The 15411-nt window shown below is 42.0% G+C and overlaps 1 protein-coding gene across 1 annotated transcript in view; it reads right to left on the bottom strand.

Moving 5' to 3' along the window:
- The window catches only part of ARHGEF28 (Rho guanine nucleotide exchange factor 28), a 126699-nt gene that overhangs the window by 19684 nt on the left and 91604 nt on the right, over positions 1-15411 (bottom strand). The window contains exons 25-34 of the mRNA XM_062017778.1: positions 14700-14954; positions 13628-13704; positions 11641-11819; positions 10826-10920; positions 9489-9671; positions 7770-7901; positions 6984-7069; positions 3640-3678; positions 3504-3551; positions 1349-1828 (exon numbers count right to left, since the gene is read on the bottom strand). Of these exons, the coding sequence (XP_061873762.1) occupies positions 1349-1828; positions 3504-3551; positions 3640-3678; positions 6984-7069; positions 7770-7901; positions 9489-9671; positions 10826-10920; positions 11641-11819; positions 13628-13704; positions 14700-14954 (1574 nt within the window). The remainder of the gene's footprint in view (positions 1-1348; positions 1829-3503; positions 3552-3639; positions 3679-6983; positions 7070-7769; positions 7902-9488; positions 9672-10825; positions 10921-11640; positions 11820-13627; positions 13705-14699; positions 14955-15411) is intronic.

Here is a 15411-nt window from a genome sequence, read left to right on the forward strand (position 1 = left end):
CACTTTTAAATTGCCTTCTCTAATTATGGCTATCTCCCAGAATTATACTGTCAATAATGGAGCCACACACCAACTTCATTCCCTAAGAAGTTGCTTGTTTCAGGAGTGCTGGACTGAAGGTCCTGACAACTGGCATTCATGGCAGCCTGGTGTTTTCCACTCCTGGAGCAGCCATTTTTCCTCACTGGAGACTGTGCTGCTGTCCAGGAACAAGAACTGCAGTCAAAGACTTCAATAAAAAAGCTTTATATGCTTCAAGCATAACAATAATTTAGCTTTCTTATGAGAAGTGGGAGACACATTGTATCTTGCAAACATGGCAGCAAAGTAGAATAAAACACAGATTCTCATGATTTCCATCTCCTCAATTTAATATTTGTTGGTTTTAGTTTTGTTTCTGTAGGGCACCGAGCTTAAAATCATCAAATGGTTGGGATTGGAAGGGACCTCTGGAACGGACCTGGTCCAACTTCTCTGCTCAAGCAGGGCCACCCAGAACAAGTTGCCTAGGACCAGGTCCAGACAGCTTTTGAGTACTTCCAAGGACAGAAATACCACAACCTCCCTGGGTAATCTGTGCCAGGGCTCAGTCATCCTCACAGAAAAAGAAGTAGTTCCTGATGTTGAAAGGGAACCTCCTGTGTTTCTGTGTTCTCTGGTCCTGTCACTGGACATTGCTGAAAAGAGCCTGGCCCCAATCTCTTTACACCGTCCATTTATGTCTTTATACATGCATTAATAAGAACCCCTCAGGAGCCTTTTCTTCTCCAGGTTGAATGGTCCCAGCCTTTCCTTACAGGAGAGATGCCTCAGACCCTCAGCACTTTTGTGGCCCTTCACTGGACACTCACTTTCCCTCTTCTCTCCCTCACCCCATAGCTCCACATCTCCTTTGCACCAAGGAGCCATAACTGCACACAATACTCCAGGTGGCTGGAGTAGAGAGGAAGGACTACCTCCATTGGCCTGCTAGAAACACTTTACCTAAGGCAGCCCAGGAGACCATTAGCCTTCTTTGTGGCCAGGGCACACTGTTGGTTTATGTTCAACTTGGTATTCACTAGGACACACAGGTCCTTTTTCTGCAAAGCTGTTTCCCAGCTGGGTGACCCTCAGTATATATAGCGATGCATGCAGCTGATTCCTTCCCAGGGGCAGGATTTTGCACTTTTCCTGATTAAACTTCAGGAGGCTCAAACAAAGTCCTTGGATATGCCTGAATCTCAGCTTCCCACAAGCTCACTCATTATGTTTCAACCAACACAACTCAGATGTATCAGTCTACTCATCAAGGAAAATCTCTCTGGGTCTACAGTGGGAGATGTAACTACTGTGGGGAATCACATACCTCATAGCTCCCTGTGGATGACAACAGGCTACTTTTTTGACCATACTTCCAGTGCCAGAGGAGCTGCTTCTGCATTTTCACGCTGTCTCTTTCTCTTTCCACCATTTTTTGGCCCTCCTGAAGCCTCTCTAGGCTCTGCTGGTACTCCTGCAGCTGCAGCGCCAGTTCCTGTCGGCTCCTCTCCAGCAGCTCCTCCTGGCAGTTGCACTCCCTGTCCTGCTGTGCCAGCCAGCCCTCCCTTGTCTCCTGCTCCTGCTGGCGCTGCTTGCATTCACGCAGCCACCGCTGCTGCTCTTGCTGAAATTGCTGCTTCAGTTTGTGTATGTTGGCCAGTTCCACCCTTTGTTTTTCCAGATTCCGGTATTTCTCTTGTTCCAGAAGGAGGTTTAGCTGAGAACCATGGCCTTGACCAGTCTTCTCATTCTCTTGCAGGAGTAACCTGTGGAGCTCTCTGTGGCTGTCCTGGATAGTAATCACTGCCTGGACACCAAAATGAATCAGACACAAGTGTTGAAATTGTTAGCATTTTTACATAGAAACATTATACAAAAATGCTTTAGACTCTTATAATATCAGCACTTTGGGTGAGGTTATTCCTAATGCAAGTAGAGAAAATTCTGTGTTTATGCCTTTACCATTATACCTTCACTCAACCATTTCAAGTGCTCTTAATATGGTTTCTGGTTTACACTTGGTGTTATTATCCAAGTGCATGTTACAGCTGTGTGTATGCACTTCAGTTACAGCTGGGATCCTGTTCTGTCAAAGAACATTAAGATACACAGAACAAAATTATTTTTCATGGTTAAAGGAGACATGAAGGAACTGAGAATGCTACACTCAACTGAGTATTCCTAACACAGATGGGGTTTATATAGATAAAATGGTACTGTTTCCAGAACAGCTCGCTCTAACCCTAAGGCTCTCCTTGCTAACTTGCAACAGCGCACTTCTACAACATCAGCTCTCCAGGCAAAGGGCCAACATAGCCATGTCACCAGGACCACGATGCAACATATGCCTGACCGAGGTATCTGCGTAGGCAGAAATCTGAGGAATGGCGATGATTTCGGTTTTGATGGTTTGATAGTTTACAACCAAGAGTACTATACTCTGTCTTTCAGAAGGATGTTGTGACACTGTTTACGTTAAAGGTTGTGACATTCTCCAATGACACAAAAAGAAATAGCTAGGATTAAGAAAGAAAGAAAAGCAAGAAAGCCCTACTCTGCTGAGGCACTTATTACATAGCGTATCTTCAAGAGCTGACATGGGAATCTACTTCAGCAGACATTCCCAGAGAATTCCCACAGCCCCATTACCCGATGCCATCCATCCCAGAAAGAGTTTTCAACTTTATGCAGTGTGCTGTTCTCACTTTTCTTGGCCCTTCCTCCAGTACTGGATCAGTTCCAGTGATTTGTAAACAAGGCAAGGACAGGATCCTCTTCTTGTTTCTCTGCACCTAAACTGCCAATGATCTGAATGATTAAGGCATGATCCCAAGCCTTACTTTACCTCTTCTCTGGTACTAAGCAATCTGTTTCTCAAATTTTCAGAAATAATGCCTAAAGCACAAGCTTTTTATTTTGCTTTTGCATTGCTTTGATCCACTTAACTCCTAAGCCAAGGTTTGCAGAATTATTATGAAATATGCCAATATCAAGAGGGCCTAAAAACTGAGCATACTCACACAGAATCACAGAATCTTTACTCAAGTGAAATATTTCAAAACAAACTATAAAACTGTACCTAACTAAGAAAATACAGCCTAAAACAAAAGAGGCAAACCTTCAGACTAAGGCCCTGCAGAATGTACACAATATTTAGTTAAGATTGAAATATCTAAAGCGGATTGAGTTTGCTACCTAAGTGACAGAGGTACTGTTCACTAGTGGCCAGGAGAGAATTCTAACCAAAATTTTTCAGTATTTTGAACTACAGTTTCAGAAATCTGTATGTGAAATGTCTTCAGTTAAAGTCATCATTTTACTTTCTCCCTAGATTTCTGGACTGTGCACACACCCTTGGTACTTGAAAGAAATTACCATAAAAACATATGGCAACTTATGTCACAGTAGTGCAACACGAAAACAAAGCCTGAGAAGTAAATTCTGAAGACTAATTGCTACAAAGTTATCAATGGAGTAGTCACCTGTATGCTGTACAAGAGACGGGTTAAGTTCTGGACTGCTTGCACAATCTAAAATGTAAAAGAGAAGGATTTTCAAAGGTTTGACCACTGTTAACTAATAGTAACTACATTCTGTCTAGGGTTTAAATAAACTCACCTCTGTCCCCATAGATCCAGGGAAACTCACATTTCCTCCCTAAAATAAACACATGTTGCTTTAAAACTTTATGTTTCAACTTTAGAATCATATCATCTAGGTAATTTTAATTTTTTTTTTTAACTAGTGGAGACACTCATATCACTAATACATGCAGTGCTGAGTCAAACCTTTTTGTGGATACGTGAAAAAAGACAGAAAACTAATAATTTGTCAACACTGCCATTTCAGTAGAAATCACAAGAGATTCTAAGCACAACTGTAAAAACAAGAATATTTCATCCCCTTGTGACTAATGCTACACAGAAAAGACTTTTCCATTCATTCTTTGTTTCCATGACACTTTTGAAATACAGTAACCAGACTTCTGTAGCACGGTGGGTTTATATCACTTGTAGTAAGATAAAACCACACAAGACTCTTCAAAAATAGAAATATTAATGTTTCAAAAAGTCAGCAGAAGTCACATCGGCAGGTTACGGCAAATGCCTTAGGTGTGCTGTGAGACACTGAGCAAAGGTTGTGTGCCCGCATTACTGTGCAGAATACACCAGTGTGGTTACTATTGTCCACTGCAGCGAGGCTCTGCCACTTCACACTTCCACCCTGCTCTCTTTTCCTAAGAAGCTTTCTAAATTTATGAGGTGAAGCCACCCATAATATGTTCAGCATGAAGAACAGCTCCTCTGAGAAAGATAAGGTGAAACAGTGGAGAAATAAAACACAATCCCTTCGGAGGCTATGCCAAAAACACTTCCTGCATTATTTTTTCCTTCTTTTTTGAGAGAAGTAGAGGAGGGTTTAGGCAATATTTGCTCTCTCTCTGATTCCTCTAAGTTCTCTACTGAGACCCATTTTTCACCACAGAGAGCAAAGCAGCTGCTCCATTTAGCTGTGATAACTGAAAATGAAGATGAAAAAGGCCAGGCCCCAAAACACAGCTCAATACAGACAAGCTAGGGGGAAAGGTAGCACTAGCCATGTCATTTCCTCCATTCATTATCTCCCTTCAGTTATTTCCCTCCATTCCTTATCCACAACTTCACCCTCTCTTCCTCCCCTTCTCACGAGCACCCAAGAGCCACATAACTGCTCAGTTCTGCGTGAGAAGCAGAGAACTTTTCATGGATGCCTCTGTACACCACAAGGATTGGCATAAAGGAGCTCTGCAATCACTATGCTGAGTAGCGGGCAAGGAGGAAGAGCAAGGCCAAGAGAAGAGAAGAGGAGTAGATGCTGGCAGGGTGAGGAAGAGTGATAAAAGGAGACTCCACGTGCTAAACAAAAGTGGAGTTCCTTTCAGTTTTTGAAGCTCTTTTTAGTTTAATAAAGGAGGTGTACAGGGGGATTGAAGGCTTAGTTAGCTTTGGTGCGGCCAAGGAGGTGGCAAGGAGACAGCCCGAGCGCCTGTCATCTCCTCACTGCAGCACCACTTGAGCACTGGGGGATGATCCCAAAACAGGTTTAGTTGAGCTACACAGGTTTACAGCAGCATTGCAGCTTCACCACTATGACAAGCCCTCCAAGCCCAGCCAGGTCCAAAGCAACACATTCAGCTGTTTAATCTGTGCTGCGGGCCACTGCCACCTCCCTGCTGCTGCTCTCTAGCACCTTGGTTCAGGGCAGCAAGCAGCAGTGATGAGGACAGTAAGATGCAAGGGTAGGCTGCATGCACAGTGCCGCAGAGAAGCCCCTGGAGATATAAGGCAGGAATGCAGCGGAAGACATAGGGACCACCTCTCACAGCTGCCCGTTTGGCATTCCACATGTTCCACAGGCAACACTCTTCCCTTCGATGCTTGTTCAGTATCTAACCCCCATTGCTCCAGCTCTAGATTTCTGAGACTAGGTGGCTTGGGCCCGGTGCTGCCACCCCACAACGGCAGGACTGCACACAGAGCAGGCAGGAGACCATCCTCTGCCTTTGAAAGCTCTTGTCTTGCCTGATTTGTTTGTTCATTCTGCCACCTCCTGGTAAGTCTGATTCTGACACGGAAAGATGTAATCAGTTCTGCCCTTACAGCAGGCCAGACCAGGATAGTAACTTAAGAGTGGAAGAGGGTTTTTTTTTCTCTAAATACAGACAGAATTTCCCCTGCTGCAACCTGCAGTTTTGGACACTCACAGTTTTGCTGTGCATCTCTGAGAAAAGCCCGGCTCTATCTTCTCTATCAGCCCGATGTCAATGTTTTCATGTGGAGCTACTGGAACTTTCAATGGACTAGATTTGAGCCTCTCCCTCTATCCTCTGTTACATTATCTTGTTTCCCCTCACTTAGCTTCTCTGCTCCCTCACTTGGGTTTTATTTTCGTCCCATTTCTTTTCACACTGTCTTCATATTCCACTCTTACTCTCTCCTAAGACAGTAGTCTGCTAAGTAAGATGACTGAGAGCTGAACCTCATGAGGCATGGTTATCAGGAAGATTAGTCTATTAGCAAGAGTCATCCAGAAATAGCTAGGAAAAAAAAACACCCCCAGGTTTCATGCCCAAAAACCTTTCTTCATGTCTGATGCAAAGAGAGCATGCCAATGCTAAGTATCTCCTTTTCTAGAAGACTTTGCTTCCCATTTTAAGTCATGTATCTTCTATTCTTTTCTCTCATTTATTCCTTTTGCGATCCTGTTTCTCCACCTAAGGATTCCACAATTACAGTTCACTTTATTTCCAGCAATTCATACTGCTCTTACTCAAACACTGCTGCTGCTGCTACTTGAAATTTGCTGTTCTCAATTTTGCCCAGAACCAACTTTTTATCTGAGATTTGCTTATGAGCTATAGGACTTCAAAAATGGGCAGTTTCTCTTCTGTTCTCTAATTACTGCATTTTGCTTAAATTCAAAATTCTGAAGCAAGCTGGTGTAAGACTATCCATCCTATTTTATGTGTATATTCTCAGGATGAAGTTATCCCAATGCATGTCTTCTTTGCATTAGCTGAGGTCACTCTCATTGCAGCAGACTCTCATCATCCTGTGAATAGGAAGGAGTAGAGGGAATACTATTGTCAGCTCCACAGAGACGGATGTATTGAGTGACGACAGCAGACAACCAGGCTCTTAAGTGGCCTGTACCACTGGTACAAAAACATTGTGGCTGTTATTACAACCCACTGATCTGTAAGCCTGTCAGGAAAATGGTTCTGTGTCTGGATTATTATGATTTTTTTTATTTTAAATATTCATTAACTGCAGTGACTTCTATTAAACTGAATTACCTGGATTTGGGTGAAATGTGCCTATCTCATGCTTGGTGTTTTGGAACCCCAGGAAAATCTAGAAAAGAATTACATTCCTAGTGCCCAGAGTGCTGTGCAACACAGGCAGAAAAACTGGTTACAGTACCTTCTCCTCTTGATTGGCAGCTGCCACTTCTTTTTCAGCACCAAGATCGACTTCAAACAATTCTTCAGCTTCTTTCATTACTGCATCTAACCAAAAAAGCCCAAATAAAATCCAAGAGGAAAGTTTCAAAGTATATTCCAACTACAGAAACAAAGGATACACTTTTTTATACCTACTTATAGGATGCTGCAAATAGGGATCTACGTAATTACAGTTATATCACAGATTCTAGGCTGGGGAAAAGCAAATCTGGAAGACAGGATGGCACAGTCAGGACAATACAGTTTTCCTACCTTAAAAATTAGTAGTGTTCTACTTATTAAAGTTTGGAGATAAGTATAGGCATTTCACTAAGAATGCTCTGCAAAATTGTTTTTTACAGATCCATGATACCTTTTACAGCTGAAATCAGTGGAATGTCAAGCCTCGTTTTCATGTCTTCTGATAAAAATTAACTAACTTGGGCAATGGTCTGTGCTGCAATACAGATTTGCTGTGGAGCTGAGCAACAATATCAAGAAAGCATACAGAGATATACAAATTGGACTCACTATTGCTAAACACAGGCATGTGCTATGGAAAAGGTGCTGTGGATGCAAACCATCCATTTACGCTAATGAAGTTATATGACAATTTACACTATCTAAGCATTTGCTCAAACACAACTTTTATTACATTACTTGCTATTGATTCAGCATAGACTGAAAGAGCAAGCTTTCCAAAAAAGCAATGCGGTATAAATTATTTTAGCACATTGAATATGTAAAAGCATCAATTTTTACTCACCATCAGGAACAGATTCCAAGATTTCATTGGCACTAAATCTATGGTTCTCATGTAATTCCTCAATGCTATCCTCTGGTGATCTGTCTGTTTCATTCACTTGTGATGTCATTACAGCAACACGGAGATTTTCAACTAGAGAAGAAAATATGCAGAATTACAGAGGCCCCTTAAATAGCTTCCTAAGGCATAAATCAATGACATAGAATCATAGAATAATTTATATTGCAAGGGACTTTCAAAGGACACCTAGTCCAATGCCCTATTCAAAGCCGGTCAAACTAAAAGGGGTTGTTCAGAGCTATGCAAAGTCTTGAACGTCTCCAAAGATGGAGACTTCACAGCCTCTCTGGGCAACCTGTTCTGGTTCTTGACCATCCTTGCAGTGCATCATTTTTCCTTTCATTTAATTGGAATTTCCCAGATCCTAACTTGGGCTCATTGCCTCCAATCCTATCACCATGTGCCTTCACATCCTATTAGGCAGCTGAGGACTGCAATGAGATCCCATCAAGCTTTATTCTCCCAAGACTGAACAGACTATCTTAGCCTCTCCTCAGACATCCTCTGCTCCAGCCTCCTAATCATTTTGGTGCCCTTTTGCTGGATTTGCTTCACTTTGTCAATATCTCTGTACTACAAGCAATGCTTTATTCCTCTATAGCCTGCTATTAGCTCAGGCACTTAGCATTTCTATTTTGGAAAATGGTCTGCACAACCTACAGTGTAGGCAATAATAAATTCCTTACACTGATGAAGAGTCCTGAAATTTGAGACACTAACATGAGAGCAAATTAAAATTAAAACCAGGCAGAATGAAGTGTGTAAGTATAGGCTGCCATTTTAGCTAAAATGACATTTACTATTGCATCACTGACTTACATTCCCTACCCAAGTTTCATCAGTTTTATCAATAAAAGGCTCTCTGACCTCATAACAATGATGGAGATCAACCTTTGCCACTTTATCAGTTGAAATGTGTTTATTAACCCTCAATGTAGGTGATGCTAAAATCTCATAGCTCTTTTCAAAGAGCATTTGGCCCATTCTGGATATAACTCAGTTTACCAGGACTCTTTTCAGCTGGGTTTAGCAGTAGTTTAGCTGAACTTCCAACTAGGCAAGGTATCCACAAACACTATTCCTTTCTTTTGTTTGGAGGACAGCACAATAGGTAGGCCCAAGGTTGTCACCTCTCTGTTAGCTAGAATGTAGAAAAAATGCCGTTCCTATCACAATTCTAGAAGGTGTTTCTTGGTAAACTCTGCCAAGTTTGGTCCTGGTAGATCTGCAGTTTGGTCTGTATATGAGCCTATGTGATTCTGATCCATTATCAAAACATAAAAGGCAGGGGAAAGTCAAAGGACCAGATGCAATCTCATACTGCACCCTGTGCTTGGCTTCACAGGGCTGTACTACAAGAAGGACAGCTAAGACAGTAATCCTCAGGTACAACCTAAAACCATGTTCCTGTCTGTTTATGTATGACATTATGCACTAAACATATCCCTTATCTTACAATCTGGCAGGTACCATCTCATGCCTTTGACAAGTATAAACTTGAAAGAATTCTCTTCAATGTCCTTTGCCAAGTTCTGACACTGCCAGTTCTTGAGACTTGACAGAACTGCAGCACAAGGCAACACAGCTGCCCTTTGTTATCTTGAAACATCTGCCCATGTGAAGAGCTACCTCCATTCTTCCATTCCCATACAAACTCACCTTCTCTGAGTGCTGCTGCCACCAATGAAGCAGCCTGTGGAGTTTCTCCAGAATCAGGTTTGACAAGGAGGTGAGGTGCTATGTGAACATCCTCAAACCCATTCATATCTCCCAGTTCTGAATAGATACACAACTTCTGTTCCAAATAACTACAGATCTGCTGGTCCTGGTTACTCAGTGATTCTGTCAACCAAAATTGAACACTGTATTAATATATCTTTTCATCCTGCAGGTAAAGCATGTTCCTCATTTACACTTCTAACCTTTACACCACACAGACATTGTTCACTGAAGCTAGGCCTGTTTTAGGTGGTCAGGAATCAAATTCAGCCCACAGAAAGCTGGCACAGAGTTTGGCAGAGGGCCGGGCCAGTGCCCCACCCTGATAAGGTGGCCTTGGCTGCACTCTGAAGGCCTCAGCTACTTCCTGTAGCAGTCACAACAGAAGTTGCACTGATTCAGTGCCTCAACATCAGAGGAACACCTGCTCTCAGCAGAGGATCCCCTTCCCTGAAGCTCTGTTGTTGCTGAAATTTCTCTCCTCACAGCAGCACAAAGATATTACAGTTAGGTGCAGGGGAACCAAGAAAGCAGAATTTATCCCTATCAGCTATATTTGGAGATAAAAATGATAGCAGCAAAAGATGGAATACCATAAACACGCACAAAACCACACAAATACTGAAGACCTAAGCTATTTCCACAAACTACCTGGCCTTGACACTAATCTGGGAAACTCAGTGTTTATTCAAAAAGCATCCATTTGGGTCATCTCATTAGTATTTATAAGTCGATAAATAGTAGATGTCAGGAGGTTGGGGCATCCCTTTTTTCCCTTGTATCTAGCAAAAGGACAAGGGGTAATGGGATGAAGCTGGAACACAAAAAGTTCCACTTAAACATAAGAAAAAACTATTTTACTGTGAAAGTGAGGGAGCAGTGGCACAGGCTGCCCAGGGAGGGTGTGGAGTCTCCTTCCTCAGAGGTCTTCAAGACCTGCCTGGACATGTTTCTGTGCGACCTGGTCTAGGTGAACTTGCTTTATCAGGGGTGTTGGACTAGATGATTTCTAAAGGTCCCTTCCAACCCCTACCATTCTATGATTCTATTATTTTTTTTTTTCCTTTTCTTTCCCCTCACAGTAATGTAGCAAAACTATAAAGTGTTTGGGAAAAAAATCAGTTCTTTTTCAATAGGCTGACATTATATCATGAGACCATCGCAGCTCCCTCCGCTGTGATTTTGCCTGAACCCATCAGCCACTGCGGACACATAATTCATTCATCCTGAATCTTCAGGATACTGCAGCTCTCAGAGTGGCAGGAAAGGTACCAGACCTTGACATTTCTGAATTCTGGATGCTTTAGCCTCAACAATACATCTGTCTTCATCAGACTCACTCATTTTTCTTTCTTCTTCTTGCTCCGGGCAACTTCAAAGATGAAAAACAGACAGAGGTAGACAAACCAAAATCTATACACCATATATTAAATTATATATATAGATATAATACATACATCCTGTATCTTCAGTACAGTGTCACATTCATAATAAATAGAATACAACATCAGCATCAACTTTTGCTACAATCCAGAGCATGCCATTTGTCTCCCTCTTTTGAAAGCAGTAACTGCACATAAACCAGATTGAAGGACTTCTTTTAAGTCTGTATTGTGCAGTGAATGGGTGGCTGGCCCTCACACAGGTTTGGTCTACCAAGCATAAGCTTGGGCCCCATAAGGAGTAATGCTCTCCCTCCCATTCTTAAATATCTGTATCAAGATAACAGGCATGACTGGGAATTTCCCAAAAATGGTTTGTATGGACACCTGGCAGGACTCTGGAAAGCATCTGGTGCCAAAGGCAGAGGTGAGGGAAGCTTACAATGGCTGCTATGGGGAGAGGAAAGATGTCTGTGGATTCAGTGGAGAACCAGTAAGTAACATGATACATTTGGCAGAAGTGATGGTGAGGTTTTGGGTTTCTGAATCTTGCACTCAGAAGAAAACTCAACCTCACAGGATGGATCCAGTGCAATGCAGAACAGAGAGCACATTACCACAGAGAGCACACTATATATACCTAAATACCTAACCAACCTCCTATCTGTTTTGGACTGCCAAGATAAAAAACAAAACACTTTTTCCTCTACCTTTCCACTGCATCTTGAATATGCCTCATCCAGTTGTTACGTTCCTCTTTGGAGCTGGTATGAACCTCATACATCTCAGGCCCTGCAGAGGAAGCGCTGATCAGAAACATCCCTCTTTCTTCATTGGCTACTTCTCTTACTATGAGCCTCTGAAGGGAGATAACGGAAGGCTTCTGATCCTGGGAGAAACAGTCACAGAACATGCAAATAATAAATTACTCTCTTAGAAAACATCAGCCTTTCAGAAAAGCAGAATTTTTCAATTAACTGGACTAATTCTATTCCTGGTATAATCTGATTGCATATGTTCTCACCAGGTATAAGAGGCTGCAGTTTTTGAGTATTCAGACTTTTTTTTTTAACTCTTTCTAAAAACATATTATTATATTTATGAACAACTGAAACACTGAGTATGTGCTAAAAAGCAAATCCTGGAGGTTTGACGATACTGAGGTATATATTCATATATTGTTTATATTTATATATGTGGTTTGGGAACTTCTCTCTATGAGCTAAGACATGTTTTCTGTGCATTTACTACTACATTTGCAGCTAAAATTATTGTCCAGTTTTGTTTTTTAGAACCAGAAGTTCAGATGTATTTCAGATAACTGAAAGAATGCACACTGCTTCCCACTTTCATAACCAGACCAGGTATGACATTAAAAATATCATTCTGTTATTTCCATCCACATGTAGTGGACGTGCCTGGGCCAGGTCTTGGTAGCGGGGGGAGCTACAGAGGTGGCCTCTTTAAACAAAGAGCTGCCAGAAGCTTCCCCTGTAGCTGACAGGGCTAATGCCAGTCAGTTCTAAGGTGGACCCACAGCTGACCTAGGCCTGGCCAATTAGTGATGGGGGCAACGCCTCTGTGAATAATGCATTTGAGATGGGAAGAAGTTGCTGTGCAGTAGCTGAACTGCAGTAGCAACAGGGAGTGAGAATGTGAACACATCTCTGCAGACACCAAGGTCAGTGGAGGAGGGTTCTTAGGCCCTGAAAGAAAGACTCCCCTGTGACCTGTGGTGAGGACCATGGTGAGGCAGCTGTGCCCCTGCAGCCCATGGAGGCCACCAGGGAGCAGAGATCCACTCACAGCCTGTGGAGGAACCCACACCAGAGGGGGTGGATGCCTGAAGGAGGCTGTGACTTCAGGGTGTGGGAAACACCCTGAAGCAAGTCCTGGCAGGACCTGGGAGCCTGTGAGAAGAGAGGAGCCAACACCAGAGCAGGTTTGCTGTCAGGACTTGTGATCCTGTGAAGCGCTCAGGCTGGAGCAGTCTGTCCCTGAAGGACTGTTCTCCCGGTGGATGACCCACGTTGCAGCAGGGTGTGAGGAGCTGTGCCCATGGGAGGTCCCATGCTGGAGCAGTTTGTGAGGAACTGTAGCCCATGGGAAGGACCCACGCTGGAGAAGTTCATGAGGGACAGTCTCCTGTGGGGAGGGACCCCACAGTGTAGCAGTGGGAAGTGTGAGGAGGCCTCCCCCCGAGAAGAAGCGGCAAAGTCTGTAATGAACTGACCGCAATTGGGAAGAAGGAGCAGTGGGAGAAAATCTTTTAAGATTTGGGTTTATTTCTCATTTCCCTGCTCTGTTTTGATGGTTCATTAACAAATCAAACCTTTTCTCCCCAACGTGAGTCTGTTTTGCCCGTGACGCTAATTGCTGAGCAATTTTCCTGTCCTTATCTTAACTCATGAACCTCTCATTGCATTTCTCTCCCCTGTCCAGTTTAGGAGGGGTACTTGGTGGGCATCTGGCACCCAGACAGGGCTAAACCACCATACCATCTTCCTGAAAAAAATATTTAATTTGAAAATAAGCTTTATTTTCCATTTACTGTTACACTACTATTCTGAACACACTGCCAAGGTTTTAGAAAACAAAGCTAATTATGTATGAATAACCTAGAAAAGGACTTCGTTTTCAAGAAATATATAAATAGCAGTGCAATGTATATATTCAAACGTCTGATAATATACTTACAACAGCTGAAAAGATGTATTTTTGATCTTTTTCTTGTAAGAACAGCAGCACATCAGTTAGAAGCAGTGCTAAAGTATCTTAAAATGAGAAAAGAAAAATGATGAGGTTTTTACCTGAAGTTATGCCAATTATTCAATTTCTTCTTTTATCTTATAAAGGGAGAAGACTTGCTCAACAAATATCCCACAGAATCCTATGTAGGAATAAGATAGAAAAGGATCTAAACTAAACGGGAAATATCTGGATTAGCCTATAGTCTGTATGAAGCAACTGTCTACCATCACTTTGTATCTCCCAAGAAAGGTCACGCTTTCTGCTATATACGCCCTTGCAGCACCACACTGGAGCACTGGCCCGTGAAAAGAATTCCTCATTCCATCATCAATACAACTTCCCCAGGCCACTCACGGGCAACCTAGCAAAGACTGTCCCATCTGAAGTTTGTTCTGCCTATGCTGTAATATATACTTACAGCACAGTATTTCACTGGTGCAAGAATCTCTGGAATAACAATTAACAGATGACTTTATAAAGTTGTACAGTAATATTAGTAAGCTCAAAAAACCCCCTCAATTCCTACATGTGATTTACACCAAAAATCAAATTCTAGGCTTGCATGTAAAAATTGACATCCAGAATAATGTGGCTTCAGATTTTCTTTTCCACTGTGGGTGTCCCGGTACCACCAAAGAACAGCACATGATTTTTTCATGCATTATGAATGTAAGACAATACTGTGAACAATATGAACTTCTTTTAAGTAAAGATTATGTTATGGGGTGAAACTGCAAACCAATGAACTAAAAGGAGATGACTGGAAGAAGGAATGCAGATGATAGCTTTGTATGTCAACTTGTCTTCTTACCCAGACATACAGTCTTACCCAGACCCATAAATGATGGCAGCTTCTGCAACTACGCTTCCAGCAATCAGTGGCATATTCTCAATACCATTACCCCAGAAATTTGTGTTTGCAATACAGCATAATAAAGTATTTTTGCTCTTAAACCAAACAATCTTTACATGCTATTGGCAAATAAAGAGTTAAGACATTACTGCTTAGATGGAATACCTTTGAAACGACCCGTTGCTGTCTTCCAGTACACTAAACCTTCATGAAGAAGAAACCTCTTTTTCCTCATCAAGTCTTGCTTCCTGAAAACATACCCGTTTTTCATCTTTGTGTACGTTTTGTTTTCAGTTCTACTGAAAATTTCCAACAGCTTTTGCTTTTTCTCATATTCATTCACTTTCAGATCTACTGCTGCAATCATGTCCTTGATTAGACGAAGGGCTTTGCACAGGTCTTTATGTTCTTCGGTTCCTTCTGTTCAAAACAAAAAACAAACAACACAATAGTAGTAAGCATATTCAAGAGAAGGTATTACTCCTTTCTGAGAGAAATGACCATGATGCAAAGCTTAAACTGATAAATATATCATTTTCAGTTGAGCCTGACAATCTACAAGAAATATTAGAGGCATCTACCTTTGTCTGACATGCCTATTAAAAGATGACGTACTTCAGATTTATTCATTGGTCAGAACAACACGTTGAATAGTTTCTGACACATTTATGAGCTGTTAGCATTGTAAAAAATTTAGTGGATAATTAATTCATATAGTATGTCACTCTTCTGGCAAAGCAGGATAACAAACCTTGAAACAGGATTGCAGGCACAGAGGGTTTGCATTTGGATATGTAATTTTCTACAACACTCATCCCCCATTTTGAGTGCAATATCTGCAAGCTACTAGTATTTCTAAAACACTCTACAGAATTTC

Source organism: Colius striatus, chromosome Z, assembly GCF_028858725.1.
Source record: "Colius striatus isolate bColStr4 chromosome Z, bColStr4.1.hap1, whole genome shotgun sequence".
Lineage (NCBI taxonomy): Eukaryota > Metazoa > Chordata > Aves > Coliiformes > Coliidae > Colius > Colius striatus.